Source organism: Falco naumanni, chromosome 3 (assembly GCF_017639655.2).
Source record: "Falco naumanni isolate bFalNau1 chromosome 3, bFalNau1.pat, whole genome shotgun sequence".
Classification (NCBI taxonomy): domain Eukaryota; kingdom Metazoa; phylum Chordata; class Aves; order Falconiformes; family Falconidae; genus Falco; species Falco naumanni.
In genome coordinates this window covers 87,773,621-87,795,652 of record NC_054056.1, presented here as the reverse complement: position 1 = coordinate 87,795,652, position 22,032 = coordinate 87,773,621, and the positions used below count along the sequence as shown (strand labels likewise).

The following is a 22,032-nucleotide window of genomic DNA, read 5'->3' as shown; positions in this document are numbered from 1 at the left end:
TACACAGATCTGAAGTTACAGGTCATTTGTGTAACAGTTTGCTACAGTTACACATATTCAATCTACAGGTGGCTCCATCTATGCTGTTAGTTATTGCCAGTTTTGATGAGTCATCACTTTATCAAGTTATTTAATCCTTAAACTGGGTTAATCAGTTTTAAGGTTCCTCTTTTATCAGATTAGATAAAATATCTATTTGGGGGACTCCGCAGCAATGTATTTTTTCCCAGATGACCTGGCCATCTTTGGACCATCCAGCATGATACATCTTTCTTGAGATGCAGCTTTTTTTAAGACATAGTATCTTACTCATGTGCTTTCCAATTTTTGTTCAAAATAGACTTAACATATTCGTGGCCATGCATTCATTCTTACAGGGTTCCCAGATTTCTTAAGATCCCTGGAAAGTGCAAATTATTTATCAATGGTAAAATAATACTTACATACATACATTCACACTTATACATTTATGTATATATATATTTATGCACAACATCTAACTACTTGCTGGTAACATTACTACTTTTAGATACTGTAACACTGTCATAATTAGCTATCAAACTTGTTTACCTACATGCATTTTGCTTATCTTAGGACTACAAGTCTTTGTTCTGCTCTGCCATTCCACAGAAAGAGCAACTAAGATTGACACCAGTTGTCACATCCCTGACCAGTTCTTACCCATGAGTAGCAAAATGCATAACATCTGTCAATATCTACTGAATATGTCCCCAACATAATCAGAAATTTCCAGAATTGCTTGTAGCCCACCATGTTTCCCTTCCAGCAGATACTGAGATTGCTGAATTCTGCCTCGAATTATGCAACAAGAAAAATGTGAACAGTCATGAGATGCAACACAGTAAATTCCAATTGGATAGAAGGAAAAACACTTCCACGTTGATGTGGTTTACCACTAGAACAAGCTGCCCAGGAAAAAAGGTAATCTACAACCTTTGAGATACTGAAAATTCAACTGGACAATACCCTTAGCGACCTGATTCAATTTCAAAGGTAGCCCTGCCTTCAGCAAAAGAGCAGACTAGGGAATCCCCAAATATCCCTTCCAACCTGAATTATTCCATATGGCTGTGTAATCCAACCTGCTGCACCCAAGGTTAATACAGGATACCTGTATTATTCTCAACAGATGTTTACCTGATACAGGTAATCAAAGACAACCTTTTGAAGGGCTAGCAGATTTTGTGATTTCCTCCAGTCGTCCTCCAACTTCACTATAACATTGTACCCATTTTCAGCTTGGACTTCATTCAACTGCCCATCTTTTTTGTAGAATTTCAGCAATATGTGTTCCCTCTATAGAATATGTGCCAATAATTATTTATTCCCAAGAAAATTCCTTCCGTTTGTCCCTACTGTTGTACTCAATCTCATTTTTTTCTTAATTTGAAGAGATCGTTAAACCCTGTCATCCAACTCACTGTATAACCTCTACCTAGCTTTAATTCATCTACATATATTATAGTCATGTTCTTAACTTTTAACATTTGAGTTATTAGTTAAAATATTAACAAAACTGATCCATTTTCTACACTTATTTCAAAAACTGCTTTTATGAATACATATGTTTTCCTGTAAAAATCACCATGATACAAATCACTACTTGCCTGTTACTTGCATCTGTAATCTTCCATTATGGTTGTTACTTGTATCAGATCTTGGTGAGGCTGTGGCCATGTCAGAGGTTTAGGCTTTAGCCTAAAAAAAAAAAAAAACACACAGGTAGCTTATTGAAAAGACTTATCTCTGCATGTTAGTTCCAACTATTAACTAAAATGCTCAACTAATCAGCAAGTTACCAAATGTTACTTAGGTATGGCAGAATGCATTATTTTCAGAACACTAGTTAAAAAAAAACACAATTACTTTTGAAATTTGTCCGATGTTACCTTTGAGGATGCCAAGACACTTCAGTAATACATACATTCACATAGCTTAGAACAACTGTGCAAGGCAAAAAAAAAAAATCAGCTGTGATATTATCAATATTCCTATCTCCAGAAGGTATGCTTATGGTCTGATTTCAGATGTGCTAAGCACCAAGAACTTCAAATGAACAAAACATTCAAAACATTTACACGCTTGAAAATCAAGTCATCCCCAGAACAATACACTCAAGCAATAACTTGATTCAGACAAAAAACATTTGAATTCTATCCCTAGATTTGCAATCAGCTTTCTATACCACTGTTGTCCATCCACAAATCACTTCCCTCACCTATTGAGACAGTAATAGGACCACCCCATCTTATCATTCCATGGCTAAAATTGTGTGGCTCTGATCTTATCTGGGACATCCCAGTACTTGAAGGACATGCGGACAAACATCACTCGTGTCCTCCTGAATTACTACACCTGAAAGAAAGCTAGAAGTAAAATATTCTCTAGCAGACAACTATTTTTCATGAGAAAAGAATACATACATTTAAAGTATACTTTCCAGGACCCGAATGAACTTCCATATAATTATTTCTGTGAACATTAATTGGTATTGATAATAATATGGTAACAGTAAAGTCACCAAATCTTTTAAATCATGCATCTCTATCAGTAAAAGATTTTTGAGCATGCACCCCTTAATATGTGTATATTTAGAAATTGTATATAGGTATTACTGTACTACTGTATTTTGTACATTATAAAACATAAAAATATAAATTAAGAAGGATGAGCTGAAGATAAAATAAACGGTATTTTATTTACCGTTTAATTAATGGTGAAAAAAATCTTTTTGCTCTCACTAGAAATATTTTTTTCTTTCTGAGAGCCATGTGACTAAATATGCTTCATTTTAAAAATGTTGGCTTAACACTTTGCAATACAGTCATCTGAAGGTCTAGTTCTAAATTCAGTATGTCTCAGTACTTGGTTTTAATCGCTCTCAGAGCTGGAAAAGACAATTAACAATGACGTGTACATCAAAATGAAAGTACATCACTGGCTGGACTTGCTATATACAAAGTTTATTCTTGAAATGTGGTCAGGAAATTTCCATCTGCCTGATATCAATCAGTTATTATTGCAAACTAATGGAAGATCATGCATTTTGATATTTTTAACAAACGGTTCAAAACCCTCTGAAACTCTTCAACTGGAAGACTTTGAAACAGGTAAGGAAATTCTGTTACACAGTTTAAGTGTACAGATATTAGAGTTCTTGTGGGTGTCACACATCTTTTCCGGCAACAAAATCCAGAAAATATCCATTTTCAAAATGTTCTATCCATAGCATGAGTTTCTTTTAAAAAGAAGTCACCTTTTTGCTCATTGGCATCACCTTCACCTTGAACGGATAGTGTCTTTATTTTTTTTGAAAATACCTGTTAGTCAGCATACTGCTGACAACCACTTGTCATCACAGACCACATCAGCAAATTCAGAACACTCGTCTTTTTGTGAAATAAATACACAGAATTAATCTTTAACTTTTACAGTTCTTCTAAGCGCTTTCCCATGACAACCGCCAAACTTCTGCATGCTACAAAAGATTTTCCTGGTCACTCCCCATGACATTACAAATTATAAAGATTCTGCTATTTAAAGGCCCTGTTTTTATATAATTAACCACAATGATGACATCTTGCAGCACTTCGTGCTCCAAATTCCTTGATGTTTGCTTATGCATGACACAGTGAATGTGTTCCACGTGTGCTGCTCTCCTTGTAACTTCACCCCAGAATCCTTTTTACCTTCAAAGCAATCCATCAGTATGCAAATTTGCAGTTTTTCCATTTAAAAAAAAAAAAACAAACCAAAAAAACAAACCAACAAATGTTGTTATTAAAGAAGTCATTTACTGTTAAGAATATATCTTCTCTGGTACATCTTTCCTTAGTGACTTAGTTCTTTGTGTATTTCATTATCAACACAGAACCTAGCAACTACCATAAGCTGAACCACATTACAAGCATCTATACTTTCATCCAACTGTATAGCAAGCCTCAAGCCTCCCACACTGTAAATTTTTCTAATATTTATTTCTTCAGATCTCTGGCAATCTGTTCTAGACATCTTTCAACAGTATCTGCTGACAAAGGAATGCATGTCTGCTTGTAACCATATTCTTTCCCATGTATTATTTCAGATATTCTTACAGCGAGGAAGATCAAGTGTTTCTCCAATAATATGTGGCTTCTATGTATTTTGCTATTGAGAAACCTCAAAAGAGGCTTCTAAAGATCCATCATTAAGTTAGTGAAATCTTCAAGTACTGGACCAAGTATCACAGGACTTTAAACATTGCTGAAAAAAATCATGGAGGTTTGTCTTCATGTTCTGGATAGCTGTTTTTTCAATGCCTTGCTAATTGTGATGGATTCATACTATCATTAGCTGATATTTCAAGGTACAATATTCTCATAGGGCGAGGTTCACCATTAATTCTAGTGGATGTATATCCATATTTCAAATTGCCTTCTTGATAAACTCAGTATTTTTTTTGCCAACATATTGTCAGATCTAATTGCCATTGTTTTTACCTCATATTGCATCTGGCTAGGAGCTCATGCTAGAGTAAGAGAAACATCAGCTCTGCCATGTTCTTATTGTTCACATTATTAGTATTCACTTCAATCCACGGTCTCTTCGCAGGAATTTTTTTAAGTTACTTGCCCATTTTATGACGGTCAGTTTAGTTAAAACTAAATATAATCCATAAATCCACCTAACTGGACACATGTAAACTGCATACATTGCAATATACTGAAAGTGAAAGAACAAGTGAAGGCACTGCTGTGACCCCTTCACACTCTGGAATTCTAAGTCTGCCCTCAGGACACCTCACGAACTATACGTGACACAGGACCAAGTGAGGGTGCCAGTGTCAGTATGAGGTTGATTTCTTTCTTATTTTTCAGATAAAATACAAACCCTAATATTTTATTCCCACACCTCAGTGGATGGTCTTGTACACCTCATTTTGGAGGCCACTGAGATAGAAGACATCAAAGGAGCAACACATGCAATCAGTTCTGTGGGAAGTAAAGTCAAATTCTTCACAAGAAACCAAGATCTGCAATCTAGTTCTAATCATACATTAAAAAAAATATTTTAGGCATACTTTTGTAACTGACAAATTGCAATAATTTTTACTAAGCTTTTTTTCCACCTACTGTTCAACCTGCGTAGATCTAAAATGCTAGGGGAGTTATTTGGTTTTATTTGGTTGGTTGGGTTTTGTGGATTTTTTAATCTCTACTCATATCATGCACAAAGTAAAATAAATATAGAAATGAACTGTGTCAAAGTCCTCAGGTAGACAGTACATTGCCTAATCTCCTCAGGTTTTCAGTGCTGATTTATCTGCAAGGCACACCACCTGCCCTACCCTGAGTTTCTGGCTCTGCTTCCGACTAAGCTGCTAACTGCATTTGGCAAACCCCTGTTTGTTAAGCTACTGGTAACAGGGAAGTGATAATTCACTACACTTAGCTTTGCGTCTTTCCCCTTGAAGGAAAAAATTACCATGATGCCTGGGAAAAATTACTAGAATGCCAGGGACATCCGAACAGGGTGGAGAAGAAACAAAGTTAGGCTTGGGGCTGCATGTTTCTGCAATAACTACATGCCTGCCTCCCACATCAAGAGTGCCCCCATGTTCTGTTTCTGCCCTGTAAAATGAACATCCTTCTGTAACAGAAGTCTTTCTTATATTCTTGCCAATATGGTACCCCAAGGTACATTTACACAGCAATTATTACAATTCCGTATGTTTAGTATGTTGCAAGCAAAATACTACATTAATATGTATGTCAAATAGTATTTAGAAAAAACAAACTAAAAAATGTGAAAGTGCAAAAAAATCTTTTAAATAAACATAACTTTTTATCAACAATACATGAAGAAAGTGTTATGTCATATGTTATATCCATAAGGGTTTTACTGAACAGAGCAAATTAGTTGAACTGACTGATTCTGGTCTCATCATGTTCCAAATATTCCAAAGCTGCAGTCCTCCCACCCTTGTTTAACTGGTTAGGAATGAGGAACTGGTTAGGAATTAAGGGAGAAGGACACATTAAAATTTCTGAGTCAAAAGAAGGAAACTAATCAATTGGTTTTTCCAGTAATGTTTTTTTCAGGAATATGTAAATAAAAATTATTTAAGCTTCAGTCACCAGTTATTTTCATCCCTAATTATCCAAACTCCACTACCGACATTTTTAAATGAAGTTAACAGGTTATTGTCCAATCAGCTGTGATGCAGGTTGGTTGGTCTGGTAGAAGAGCAAGCCTGCTCACATCATGGAGTTTGTAGTTTTCATTCAAGATCCAGAAAGCTACTCCTGTGGTATTACTTAAAAAAAAAAAAAGAAACAAAAAATCCAAAGCCTTCACTGCCTGATGCACATTGGGTCACAACTCGTTCTCAGTCAAATGTGTATTTCTCCTGGGTAAACAAAGCCTTCAAGAAGAAAAATTGGCCAAGTTACATTGTACAAAATGAAGGATCTTATCTAGAGCCTTGGACACCTATTACTCCCTGCAAGCTAGTAAGGATACATGACAAACGTTGCTGCACAATCGAAGAAGAGAAGCATGATCCAGAACATAGCCCCTCAGCCTCTGATAAGAAAATTACTACCATGATGTAGCCATAGGGGGTGGAGGGGGATGGGACACAGGATGACAACCCTATTTATCATATGAATTGTTTGCAGTAGTGATAAAAACAGCGTTAGTGACATTATGTAAGGTACTAGTACTGATTGTCATACTCAAGAAAAGGACAGGACATGAACAGCACTACTGGGAGAATAAAGACAATGCACGAGTAGTCTAATAAAGAATGGAAGTAAATTTGCTCATCGTCTATAAATATATCAGGAACATGCAGAAATCAAAAATAAAGACTACTGAATTAAAAGAATAGTGTTGATAGATGTTTCCAAAAATCTCATGTTTCTGGGGGCAAGGTTGCAGCAGAGACAACAAGCACATACTGTATGAAACTAAGCAGGGACAGTAAAGAAGTCACACAGAGGGACTGTCAGACTTGTACTAGGCTGGGATTATACCACCACTCTAATGCCTCATTAGAAGCACAAATTTTCATAAGATGAGAAAGATTTTTAAGAGTTCTACAACTAGAAATTCTTCAAATACTGAAAAAATGGAAGTTTCAAGGAGTAGGAGCCTCTGTCTTCATGAGCCAAAGAAACTCTATCTGCATGGCCAAAAAAAAACCAAACTTCAACTAAAGTTGTCCGAGCTTGGTGAAGGAAGGGATGGGATGGCAATTACAGGAAGTGAAGTGATGATATTCATTTGGAGGATTGAGACATTTTCAGAACAAGAGACAACATCAAAAGCAAAATACCAGTACTTAACCTAATTTGTAAGAAAGTATATATGAGAAATAAAAACAGGTGGTGAAGAAGCACTGGAAGATGGGGGTGTGTTGTTTTGGTTTTTTTTAATAAATGATTTTTTGAAGTTTTATTTCAAATAATGCAAGCCCTAACCATTCATGGGCAAGGGAACACTATGTCCTACAGGCACTATTTACTGCTTTCTTGCATCATGCACACACTTTTTTTCCTCAGCCCTAAATCCCTTTTTCTTGTTACTCAAAATAAATGCCCAGTTTAGCTACTGAATATGTTAAGGGTTAAAATCTTTGAGGTTATCTCTAGATAATCTTAAAAAGAGGATTACATACAATATAAGAGTCACCATCCTTATAATCTTCCTGAAAATCATGGCATTAATTCTCACAGGGCTGCAGTCACCACACATTCCCAAATACGAACTTGCTACACCTCTTTATTCAAGTTCTAGATTAACCTTAATTGGTCTAAAGGACATGAAGCTTTACTTTCAGAATTGTTTCACTAACACGTACAACACTCCCTCCCCTAAATTTCTGGACCAAAAATGAATTAAGAGAGAGTCTTGAGAGCCACATAAAGATCATAGTTATCATAATGCTTCTGTCTAAACCAGGGGTCCTCAAACTATGGCCCACGGGCCGGATACGGCCCCCAAGGGTCCACAATCTGGCCCCCGGTATTTACAGACCCCCCCTGCCGGGGGTGGGGGGGGGAAACCAAGCAGCCGCAGATGACTGCCTGCCACTGCATCCGCGCGCCGGCCCCCTGGTTAAAAAGTTTGAGGGCCCCTGGTGTAAACCATCCTCATCACACAAAACCATTACATCAACTGGAAAAGTACAATCTATTTATTAACCCCTATAACAGATTTTTTAGAAATTAATATTGCTTCAATCATAAAGATTATTTTGGGTAACTACAGATCAATTAAGACAAAATAAAACCCTAGCAAAACCACAGAATGGCTGACATATTAGACTATTAAAAAAAATTAAGGGATCATTTCATAATTCATGTGAATCAACAGTTTCATGGAAGACAAGTCTAGTTAACGATAACAGCATTTATAAATTTACACTTCTGTGAAGAATTTTCTATCAAATTCAAAATGCTATTTACACATCAGAACTAAGACCAACACACTAGTCTTCCATAGATGATTTACTTATTCATGAAATTTAAGCAGATACATTTTAAATTACATTGCCCATTTGGTAATGAATGCACCTCGTTGAGATTTACTGTTGTGCTACATTGAAATAAATGATGGCATTTCTTGTGAAGTTGAAAGCTAAAAAGTATCGCTGCAGCAGCAAACACATATTTATAAATTGATGGTTTGAATCATTAATTGAGGAGAATTTTCATGAAGAACCAAGCAACTCAGATGTAGAAGAATACAACCACCAACACAGAAAGTCCTTTCATTACTCATATGATACCACAGGAGTCAAGCCAGGAATAAAACAAAAAGAATCGTACTAAGTTTAAGACAGTAGGGTCTAATTATTGGTGCTACCATTTCACAATGGATGGAAAATCCTATCACATGGAACAGTTAAAATATAGGAAGAATGTTAAATCTGCAGAAACAAGAAGTTACACAATGTGGCTTTTCAATTTAACTTTAAATCAGAAAACCTGCAAATTGAGAAAGTATCAAGGGAGTATTTCTACACACACACAAACCCTCAATTACCTATAGAAAGTCAACCCACAAAAAAAAAAAAACCCAAACAAACAAACAAGAAAAAAAACAACCAATCAAACAGAATGACATAGGCAGGAACTCAGAAGCCATCCATAAAGCTGTGGTAGAGAATTTCGCAAGTCACTATATCCCTTGGCTGAAACAACTGCCATTTCATCTGATACAAGACAGAAGACCAAATAGAAAATAAATATAATCGCAATTTAAAATTATTTACTCTCAATCACAATATATTTGGGCTTACTGATTGTGCTTTAATGACCATTGAGTTATTCTCTTGCTAATCTGACACTGTTCCAGAAAAAATATAGAAGATGGTGGATAAGGAAAAAAAAAAAAACCATGAACAAATTACACCATGAATGAGCACTGTTGAATCAGGTCTTCCTGAATGCCCAAAACCAGAATAAGCAAACTTGAGATCTATTCGTATAAATGCCCTAATGAAGGAAAAAGTAAGCAGATGAGCAAAATGCCTAAATATTACTAACATCCTCATTAACATCTTTAATTCAATTTACTGTAAGTATAAGTAAGAAATGAGTTGGCTAGGTAAAAATCAACATAATGCCATAAATATTATTTTTCCTGTATCTGAGCATATCTTCCAAACAAGAACAGAAATGCAGAAAAGTCTTTTTCTCAAAAGATTTTTTTTTTAAACAAGGAAGCTAATTATTCAAGATTTTCCCAATCCACCCCAACCAAAAAGGTACAAAAGGTTGAAGGAAGAAGTATAGGGTGGGAAAGAAATAAGTGAACTGAAACTCTAAAATCTATGGCATTTAACATAATAAATGTGGTATTGAGCAACCCAGTTTAGTGAAAGGTGTCTCTGCCCATGGCAGGGGGTTGAAACTAGATGATCTTTAAGGTCCCTTCCAACCCAATTCTATGATTCTATGGAATAGTTCTACGGAGAGCCATGGGAAAATAACAATACTGACATTAGTTATTTTTCCTTATTACAAAGCGTAAACACAAACACGAGAAAGGCCATATAACTTTGAGTATAAAGTCCTACAGATAAGAAATCTTTAAAATCATTTTAAAAAATGTTTCAGGTTCAGATTAACAAACTATCCAACTACATGATCATGCCTTTATCCGTATTATTTAGTGCTGTATTACCTGAAACTACCACAATACTGTCACAGTTCTATCAGATGCAAAACTGAGTATGTGCACCACCACAGTATTAGCACACAAATTTGTGTTCTACACTTCAGACATTCCCTTCCCGACCTCCTGCCTTGACATACAAGCACTTTAGTTTTCAAGATTGGATAATGGTTCTGGCAACAAACTCCTTGCTCCTTCAGTGGAAAAAAAGGGCCTGGAGGCAGGACTAGAAATGTGGACTACTTCCTAGTTTCCCAAACACAGTAGAAGGGCTGTCTTTTTCCTGAAAGATGCTCACACACAGTTGCTTTGCCACCCTATACTGCATGCTTCACCACGGGCAAAGTCTCCCAAGAACATGCCTCCTTCCCACACCTCACACTCCAGAAGATCACAACAGCTACAGTGCTGAAAGATTCCGACCCCTACCGCCTCCTGAAATCACTGATCGCTTGTCCAAAACCTTTAGCAGAGCTGCAACAACTAGTCTTTTTACATTATCAAAAAAGCCAGTACCATAAAAGCATAAGATAAAAACAAAATAGGTGTTATTAAGTGGTGGTAAAACCAAAAATAGAAAAATTATAGAGATAGTACAGTAGCTTTTAAGATAATACAGTTCCTAAAACAGCACACTAAAGGAGTTCTACAATAGTCCAAAATATAAGAGAAAGCTTTTAAAACAATGAAATTGTTGATAAACGAAAACTTAACTTTCCATTTTTCCTCTTCAATTCTCACAAGAGGTTTACCTTCAACGGGGAAGGGAGGGCAGAGGAGGAAGGGAGGGGAAGAGGGAGGGAGGGAAGGGAAGGGACTCATGACTTCTCTACAACCAAATCAAAAATTATAAGGTTGGAAGCAAGTTTATTGATGTGCAAATAAGAACAAAAATAAGAAAAGGAAAAAGAACTTTTCTTATCTCAGATGCAAGTAAATTTCACAACTGATTCCCTCCCATCCAGACTCCCCAAATCCCAAATTTTATTCAATGCAATTCTGATTTGAAAGTCTATTTCACTATTTAACAACAATAAAAATGGCAATGATGGCTAATCCCAGGAGGATCATGAAATTTAGGTGAACACTCTCAAGACCAAGAACCTTTAAATTTGCATATTCTGATTACATCTTTACCAAAGGCACAATATTTTTCTAATTTTGTTATAGCAAATTGAATGTATGTCTATTTAACTGAATAATAATAAAAAAAAGTTACAGATGTTAACTGTATTCCTTACAGAAAGAACAGATAATTCTATATTACTACAATAATTAAGGGCATCTCCCTTTGACATTGGGAAACTTTCATCTCAGAAACTGGTTACACACAAATAGAGACCAGATCTGTTTCAGATCTGGAGAAGAATCTGTAGACCCAAAAATGTGTTGGCCTTTATTAAACTGAGCACAACAGTAAAAGGTCATTTATACAACTCATCTTGCCTAGAGCAACACTAATACAAAAATTCTAAGACTAGACACTCCCTAAACAGATAGCTTTGGTCATCAACTAAAATTACAATAATGTTTACACCTAGGCAAAGAGAGAACTTTAAAGTCAAAAGTTTTGTTTCCCTGAACACTACAAACCTTTGCTACTTTAAGAAGCAATGGAAAAACTACATTTACTAGCAAAGGATAACCTCTACAAACACCAGTATGGCCATCTGAGAACCACTGAACTTTCTGTATGATGTTGGTAACAAAACTAATTCATTGTTCTTCATGAAAATTTGATCTGTCCTCTTCCATGTCAGATGTCCTCTTCCTTTTTAAGATCTACTATTACAGGCTAATTCCAAATGTCTGAAATACTCTTCTCCTTTCTGAACAAATATATGATAAACAGGAATATATTGCAAAGCCCAATAGGTACTTAGTTTTAGATGTGATGGACTAGGGATACAGACAGAGACATTATATAGGCCAAGGTATTAGCTCTTATTAATCAGTAATTTATTGGTGTATGTGAGGGGGGAAAAAACCCTCTCCCACGAACAGAAGGTTCCTGCAAAAGGCTATATTCATGAAGGTCTTTTGTATTTAATCAAAGTACTTGCTGGTTTGATACCTTTCAATAGGATACCAGAATTTAAAGTACTTACACGTTGTGTTACAACCCTCCTTTTCAGGTATGACTAATTAAAGGTGGGGAAATAGTACCTTGACATACTGCAGACATTTAAAAGGTTTCCTTCACATAAGCACTATGTTACACTCACTCTTAAGGAATCAAATTGTTTTTAACACAAGGACAAATTTTAAGAAAAGGAAAATATCTTTTAGTCATACTATTGTTTTAATTATCTCACATTACATGTCCTTCTAGCTAGCAAAGAGTTTTAAAAGTTGTAAATGAACATATTGTAACAGTTACGCAGCCAGTAAGTCCTCCATAAAGTTACTGAAAGTTGCAAAAATGTTAAGAGGGTGGGGTTTTTTAATGTCAAATAGAAAGCCTCGACATTTTTTAATTTATTTAAGTAACAGAATAGAACAAGAACTACAAACTAAAAAAGCATCATTAAGCAGCAGGCCTTGTTTTGTCTCTCTTCTACACACACACAAAGAAACACAGCTCAGTGGCAAAAACCAGTAACCAGTGCTGTTAGACACAAGCAAGAAAGGCAAAGTGCAAGTTACACAAACAGTTCTAACCTTTGGTTTTGAATCTGAATGCTTTACACCGAAGGTCTTAGGTTCTTTCAATTTAACTCAATAGATCTGTTCATATAACACTGAAAGGTTGTTTGTTTGTTTGTTTGTTTCCACAGACTAAGTCAATTTCCTTGGCTTTTAGTATTTTGCTTTTGCCCCAACACAAGCTGCCAATTCCCAGTCCAGCTTCTTTCTTTACCTGTACAAGTTCAATCACTTCCTGTTTTTTTTAAAACCCCTTATTTTTCATTGTTTTCACCTTTTCTAACCTTAACTTTCAGTCCTATGTATATTTTTGTCTTTTAAACCTAAATAATTTAGAATTTCTCTGGGAAATATTTTAATTATCCACCACAGAAGTACACATGAAAGCCATATGTTACAAAATAAAAAAATATTTCAGATTGGATCCATGCAACATGCATGTTCACTATCAGTTTTTCTAACCATGTTTTAAAATTATGCATCATGAAGATGAAAGAACCTGCAATATTACCTAACTTATGTGACACTACACTGAAGGAAGGAAAGGTTATTAACTTTAAGAATCCCTTTGTAAACAATTTAAGCTACAGTCCTATACTCAAACTGAAGGCAAAAGATGGCACAATACATATTTGGAACCGTAAACCACAGAATGACCTTAATAATTAACTTGGAAATTGGTAAGATGCAGTGAGTAGTATTGAACAGCGTCCTTACCTATGAAGTATCATTTGTAAAAGTATTATAAATAGTAGTTTAAGTCATTGTTTAATAGCTTAGAAAATATTAGAAATGGAAACCAGTTCTTCACTGATTAGTTAAAATAGTACTGCTAAGAGCACTGACTTTACTTCTCATTAAGGGAAACACCTGATTGCAGTACTTTGAGGACAGGATTGTAGTAAGACCATCATTTGCTGAGCAACAGGTTATTTTCTGTGGCACCTACTACTGCTTTTAAACTTCAGTCAAACAAATATTGATGGACTGAAATACAGGTCTCCATCCTGAAAAAAACAAAGCACATTCTAGGATACCATTTCTTAAAATGAAAAACTTGCAACCCTAAACTATTTAACAGAATACTTGGCTGCTTATCAAGATGGTAAAATTCCTGAAGATCCATTTACTAATTTCTGCTTAATAATAGTTTGTCCAATTCCTTGGATATTGGTGAGTTTAAAAAAATATATATGTAAAAAAAACCTCAACCGTATTCCATCAGACTCTTAACCACTAGCTATACAAACTTGAAAGGACAGCAGTAAGTGCTGTTCAAAATGTCTGTAACCTTAGGACATATTCTATGCTAACAGTGAACACTAGAAACTTTTTTTAAAGTCAATGGTCCAATGAAAGTGCTCTGAGCACCAAACACTCATCCCATAAACAACACATTCACTATATATAATCCCAAATCACAGAACAGTTGAGGTTAGAAGAGACCTCTGGAGAACATCTGGTCCAACTCCCCTACTCAAGCTTTGCCACCTAGAGCAAGTTGGCCAGGACTGTGTCCAGACAGCTTTTAAATACCTCCAAGGAAGAAGACTCCACAATCTCCCTGGGCAACCTGTGCCAGTGTTCAGTCATCCTTATAGTAAAAAAGTGCTTCCTGATGTTCAGAGGGAACCTCCTGTGTTTCAGTGTGTGCCTACTGACTCTGGTCCTGACACTGAGCACAACTGGAAAGAATCTGGCCGCAGCCTTTTTGCACCCTCCCCTTCAGGTATTTTTATACATTGATGAGGTCCCCCCAAGTCTTTTCCAGGCTGATCATTCTTAGCTCTCTCAGCCTTTCCTAAGATGCTCCAGGCCCCTCATCATCTTCATGACCCTTTGTTGAACTCTCTCCAGTATGTCCATGTCTCTTTTGTACCGAGAAGCCCAGCACTGGGCACAGCACTCCAGATGTGGGCCTCTACAGTGCTGAATAAGGAGGAAAGATCACCTCTCTACCTGCTGGCAATTCTTTGTCTAACGCAGCCCAGGACCCCATTCACCATCTTTGCCCCCAGGGCACACTGCTGCCTCATGTTCAAGGTGGTACTCACCAGGACCCCCAGGACTTTTTCTGCCAGCAGAGTATCTTCCTTCTTCCTGTTAAAACTCAAAAGTACAAACAAAGCCATCTTCAACTAACAATATCCCTCACTCCTTTACCTAGGAGTAGCTTATAAGCATTCTCAAGACAAAGGAATTACTTGAAGATGAAATGACTGTAAAAGGACCCAAAAATGTTAAGCAGTAAATCCAACTTCGATAAAGCAAAGGAGAATAAAGCTATGAGACAATCCCCATACTTTCTGCTACCATCAACACACTGGAGTGAATCTTCAGACCAACCGAAACAGTAAGGGACACAGGTAGCATTTTATTTCTCATGTTTTCACCAAGCCCATAGCACATACTGATGAGTATACCAGTGATATACCAGTGGCCTCCTTAAGGTCTGCTTTGACATTAGTAGAATTCCAGCTTCAGCGGTCTCCTCCTCACAGTCTGTAAGGCCTTGTCAGCAAGGCAAGGAAGGCATTAGTTCTTCCTCACAACTAACAGCTTCTCCAGAGATACTTCAACAACCATGATACACGGCAAATATTTTGTTACCAAGATATAAGTTGCCAACCCTACAGCAGACCTACAGAGAACTGAACTAGGAAGCAAACTGTCACTCTTCTTAAACCACAGAACATCCTGAGACGGAAGAGACCCACAATGATCATCAAGTCCAACTCCTGACTCCACATAGGGCAACCTAAAAGTTAAATGATATATCTAACAGCACTGTCTGAACACTTCTTGAACTGTAAGCATTGGTCAGTTCCCAGAGCTATGGTATCACTGTTATTAGCAAGACTTGGTGGAATGCGTCCCATGATTGGAGTGCTGGGTTGGAGGGCTACAGGCTGTTCAGGACAGACGGGCAGGGCAGGTGAGGTGGAGAAGTTACACTGTACGTAAGGGAGGGTTTGACTGTACAGCCCTTCGTGATAATGTGGTTGAGAGCCTCTAGATGAGGATTAGGCAGGTAGAAAACAAAGGAGATGTTGTAGTGGGTTTCTACTACCAATCACCCAGTCAGGATGTAAGGACTGATGAGTTGGTCTATAGGCAATTTGGAGAAATCCCTGGATCTGTAGCACTTGTCCTTATGGGAGAATTCAACATCCCAAGTATCAAATGGGAGTACCACACTGCTGTTACAAGCAAGTCTGGGAAATTCTTGAAGTCTGTGGAAGATACTTCTTGTCACAAGTACTCAGTGAGCCAACTAAGATGCTGCTAGGCTTGCTATCTGTGAATAGAAAAGGACACAGCAGTGATACCATGCTATGTGGTTGTCTTGGCCAAAGTGATAATGAAATGGTGTTTAAAATTTTCAGTATAACGAGGAAAAAGAACAGCAGAATTGCTACCCTGGACTTCAGGAGAGCAAACTTTAAGCTATTCAGGTAGCTATTTAGCAGAGTACCCTGGAAATCTGCTTTTGAGGGCTGAGGAATCCATGAGTGCTGGTCAGTCATTAAGAACCACTTTTTAAAAGCTCAGGAGCGGGCAATTCCACTGTGTTGTAAGTCAAGCAAGCAGGGCAGAAGACCAGCTTGGCTGAACATGGAACTTCTCATGGAGTTCAAGATGAAAAATAAAATGTATGATCTCTGGAAGTAAAGTCAGTCTTTTCAGGAAGATTACAAAGCCATGGTTCATATATGCAGGGAGAAGACACAAAAAGCCAAAGCTCAATTAGTGTTGAAACTGGCCAGGGTTGTGTCAAATAACAAGGGCTTTTTTAAGTATAGTAATAGCAAGAGGAAGTCTAAAGAAAACATTAGAACGACACTTGTTGAAGGTGGTCTTCTAAACTAATAGGGATGAAGAAAAAGCAGAGGCATTTAGTGGGGTTTTTACCTCAGTCTTCGATAATACGAGCAGACCTTAAGCTGCCTGGTCCCCCGAGTCAGAGGACCATGACTGTAGAAACTGTGACTTTCCATTTGTGGACACTGAAATTGTAAGAGACCAGCTGTATGAGCTGAATGCTCACAAGTCCATGCATCCTGATGGGATTCATCCCAGAGTACTGAAGGAGCTAGCACATGTTATAGCAGGACTCCTCTCGATCATCTGCCAAAGGTCTTTAGAAGTCTGGGGAAGTCCCTGCTGACTAGAAGCTAACCAATGTTATTGCAATCTACAAAAAGGGCATGAGGGAACACCCAGGGAACTATAGACCTGTTGGTCTAACCTCAGTGCCTGGAAAAGTTATGGAGATCATACTGGATACTATTGAAAGACATTCAAAGAATAATGCAACCATCAGGCACAGTCAACAGGTTCGCAAAGCAAAAGTCCTGTTTTACAATTAAGTCACCCACCTCGTGGAGGAAGGGAAAGGCAGTAAATGTAGTTTTTCTGGATTTGCTCACAGCATCCTTCTGGACAAGCTGTCCAACTGTGAGATGAGTGGGTTCACAGTGTGCTGGGTGAAGAACTGGCTGAAGGGCAGAGTTCAACAGCTGGTAGTGAATGGGGCTACATCTTGTTGGCAACCAGTTACCAGTGGTGTTCCTCAGAGTTCAATTCTAGGGCCAATTCTGTTCAATACTTTTATCAATGATCTGGATGCTGGAGTTGAATGCACCAAAAGCAAGTTTTCTGACTGTTAAGTGGAGAGGGAAGTACTGATCTCTTCTCCCTAGTATCCAGCGATAGTATTCATGGGAATGGTTCAACATTGCATCAGAGGAGGTTCAGACTTGACATTAGGAAGTATTTCTTTATCAACAGGGTGGTCAAATACTGGAACACGCTGTCTAGAGAGGTGGTCAATGCCCCAAGGCTGTCACTATGTAAGAGGCATTTGGCCAATGCCCTTAATAACACGTTTTAACTTTTGGTCAGCCCTGAATTGATCAGGCAGTTGAACTAGATGGAAGGGACCTACAATGACCAACTGAAATATTCTATTCTGTTCTTCCATACCGACAGCTTGGGGCCACGACCACCTCCCTGGGGAGCTTGTTCCAGTGCTTGACCACCTTTTCAGCGAAATTTTTCCCAATATCCAACCTGGAATTCCCCTGATGCAGTTTTAAGCCATTCCCTCATACCCTATCACTGGACACCAGGGGGAGATCAACACCACCTCCTCCACTCCTCCTCATGAGCAAGTTGTAGACAGCAATGAGGTCACCTGTCAGTCTCCTCTTCCCTGAGCTGAACAAACTGAATATCCTCAGCTGCTCCCCGTAAGTTATGCCCTCTAGTCCTTCCAACATTATTCTTGCCCTTCTTTGGACAAATTCTAATATTCTTCACACATCAGGTCTAATACAAGCATTTCTGTATTAATCTTTCTTAAGCCAGCCTATACGCAGTTCCTATCCACCCCCACCTCAAAAAACAAATGTTTGCTCTCCATGCCAATATGAGTGGACAAGCTACATACAAAAATATTTTATTTTCTGTATTTTTTCAAGTATGTTCACTGACCATTGCTTCAGATGATGCAATACTGATCCATACACTATCTCCAGCATATTGCCAGTGTCATACTTGGGTCTAAGAAAAAAAATAAATAGTACAATTACAGAGGTTTACAAAAACCTATTTTTAGTGTTATGCACTGGTCCAAATAAATGACAGACTATGATTCCACTGCACGTGTCTGCCTGTTCTGTTTTGCCATACACTTAGACTAGAAAAGACCTTTTTAGCCTGGTTTCCCCAAGCAAACATCACATTTATGACTCATACTGTCCACCTTCATCTTCCCACTCGTCCTTTCATCTCCATCCCTCTAAATGAATCTGTTCATCACTAGATTCAGCAAAAATAAATTGAAAAACAATGTCCTCTGATACACTAAGTTCCCATGAGCTTCACAAAAATCAACAGCTAGGTAGAGGAAAAAGACACAAATTCTTGTGCTTGCTGCGGGCTGCAGCATCAACTCAGGCTATCCACATTGCCTGGCCCAAAGGCTACACAATCACCACAGATGCAGCTCTGAACCAGTCTGAGCTGAAGCTGTGCATTGTGGCTTTTTTACTACAAGTAAAAAAGGTCTAAAACAGCAGCTGGAGAAAAGATTTGTAATGATGTAAGAAATATTTGTATGAAGCCTAGTTCCACAGAGCAACTTATCAGCAAAATATTTAGGGTACACCTCACTTGCAAATCTTAATCACGATGATGCATTTAGGTCCTACCATAATACAAAAAAAAAAAAATCAAAAATATCACAAAGCCTCCTCTGTGTATTACAGATAGGACCAAACGCACAGTGAAACAAATGAAGTAAGTGACTTTCAGGTTGCTTGAACAGAACAATGGTAGTTAAAGACAGACAGTCCAACATGCATGTCAATAAATCGGGGAAAAGTATTTTCTCCTTCATTTTAATATTTAGCTGATCGCCTTCATATCTGCCAGAACACATAATATGCGAGCTACACACAAGTCTTCAGCCTCTCTGGGTTGCCTTCTGCTATGAACAATGCTAACGGTTGATATAAATTATTGTTTAGCAGATTTGCATCAAGAGAAATGTACACTAATATACTAAGATGCAAGTCTAAAATATGGGCAGATTTTAGTATACCTACACTGCAAACAGAACACCTTACCATAGTTACATGTAGGCACTTCCATACTAAATTTAACTCTATCGGTAACGTATTATAATATGGAAAATGGAGAAGTATGGCCTTCAGAATAGACAGGCAACATGAGCACATACCAGGAGTGCCCAGGTAGCTTACAAAATCCACTCATGAGAATTCAAGCCTGTCAGCACCACTATTAGTCACAATAGCCATGACTAGCGTAAGCACATCTCTACTGCTGTCACAGCAAAATTAACAAACCAACAAATTTCAAAGGCACATAAAACAACATTAAAGATGTTAAGCAAGAGTGCTGCTGTTTCTGTTATACCACCACCACCCCCCTTGGTTTTGTGGAGATATGAAGAAACCATGACATAGGAATTCCAATAGCGGGAAATGCATTAATGCTGCCCCACAAAATAGTCTCCCACTTTCCCCATTGTTCTGGTGAGTCAGTAGAAGACAACAATTCAAAGAAGAGGAGATTAGAAACCTACTTGGTGTTATGGGCTAAAGTGGCAGAAAGGGTCTTTGCACATTTTTTGACAGCAAGATGTTTGATGCAATGCACCTCTCCTCAGTAACTCTAACTCAAAAAATAGCTCAAAGAGGTATAACTAGAATTCACTGCATGTTCTCACTCTCTTTTCTCTGAATATTTGCTTTTCTAAATGTGCTATGCAAGCCTCTTCCCAGTTGTCAATCTCAGCGGTGTTAAAACACTAAAATACGTCTGTCCTAATTCCAGTCACAGACTGCACTAATCTTACCTATTACTACCCAAAAGCGCTCACCCAAGCATTGTCACTTATTTTTTTCAAGAACAGCCTTTCAGTCTCTACAGTGCTACAGAATTCAACCTGATCCTTAGTAAGGCTCCCGGGTAATAAATAAATTATCATTTCTTAAAACAGAGAGTTGCCTGCTTCTGCTATTTATTTTCCAATATGATTCTAATCTGAGTTAATCTGCTTCCAAAATTTGACTATGCAAAAATGACAAGTTGAGAACAGGAAAAATGAGCAACACCTAAGTCTTACCAGAAGAGCCCAAAGCTTGCCTTCTCAAGGGTCAATACTGGACCACATCAATGCACTGCATATTAAATTTGACTCAACCCTACAAAGGAATTAGTGGACTATAGGAAAACTACTTAATTTTTGTAGTAAAAGAGTGTTCAAAATACTAGTCATTTTTATTTTAAGGTGAACAGATGGAATTAATGAGAAATGCAGATGTTCTCATGAGGGTCAGTATCCTTTCTGGTGAAAAGTAAAGACTATATTATATAACTAAAATTCATTAACCAATAATTCTTCAGAACAACACTGCCTTGCAACCAAGTGATTACAAGAATTGCACAGAAAAGGTCATCCAACTCCCCACTGAAAGTCAATTTTCAAAATTATTCCCTTATTCATGTGGATTTTTGAGGAACTTTTGAGGACATTAGAGACAGAGGAAAGACAAGCAAAAGAAAAGCATTTCCAGCATCCTTTACTCACATAGTATATACTTGCATGGAACGGTCAACACACAGTTTTTACAACCTGCAGAGTATTAAGAAACCTTAGCCATTCTGTAAATCTTTCATATAAATCAGCATCCTTGCTGTCCTTTTTTGAACTTTCTCCAGTTATACTATATACATTTTGAGACAGGGTGCAAAGTGGAAAAGATGAAAAAAAACCACAAAGCATTCATTCAAGATAGGAATGCACTATGGATATTAACAGTGGTGTTGTTGTTTTATTCTATTCTTACATCTTCTACAACAACTTTTGAAACCATCAGCTTTTAAGCTGATGGGGGGGGCGGGGGGAGTGTCAATAAACATCTGGAAAGATGTTCTTATTCCCCCTCTCTTAACAGGGAAGGGAATGAAACAGAATTTTCAAGTATGCAGGAAAATAAGCCCAAAGTGTAGATCTCTAATACAGATTTATTTAATGTAGCTTTCATTTCTTATGGCCTTAAAAGCTTTGAAATTGAAGCAACCAGCATCACAGATTTACTCAAAACAGACAAGAACACCAACCAACTCTGAAAGCAAGCTGCCCCTGGTAGTTAAAAAAAAAATTAAAAAATCCAAGAAAGGCTGTAGTGGGCAGTCTAACTTGCTCATAGGAAGTATTTAAAAATGTGGTTAGTTTATGCACTGAAGTGCAATCTGTGTAATCTTCTTTATTAAAACTTCTGTACTTTCCAACAGATTTTCTCCTTCTCTGTATAACCATCCATTCCTTATTTTGATTCCTTATTTTAAATCACACAGCCGCCAATCCCAACTGAATCTTGTTAAAATTACATGATAGACTACCCTACTCAATTTTTCAGCGTGCTCTAGCATCTCCCTGTTTAGTTGTATGACAGTGAGTGAAAAGCATAGACTGAAATTTATTCATATTCTGTTCAAGGTTCTGTTCACCTCTGCTGAAGGCCTCTCTTCCTTCACTACTTTTTACACTAAAAATAAACAGTATTTTCCATTTTGTTTGCACAGCAGCAGTACTATTCTAATAGTCTTCTCCTCAGTTATTTTTTCCTGGTCAGAAATGGAATACGAACAAATGAACACAACAGTCTG

The 22,032-nt window shown here is 37.5% G+C and overlaps 1 protein-coding gene across 2 annotated transcripts in view; it reads right to left on the bottom strand.

Moving 5' to 3' along the window:
• Window positions 1-22,032, bottom strand: part of WWP1 (WW domain containing E3 ubiquitin protein ligase 1) — a 62,701-nt gene that overhangs the window by 34,704 nt on the left and 5,965 nt on the right. For both annotated transcript variants that reach the window (XM_040587132.1, XM_040587133.1), the window contains exon 2: window positions 1,629-1,719. In XM_040587132.1, coding sequence (XP_040443066.1) covers window positions 1,629-1,698 — 70 coding nt within the window. In that variant the 5' untranslated portion in view covers window positions 1,699-1,719. The remainder of the gene's footprint in view (window positions 1-1,628; window positions 1,720-22,032) is intronic.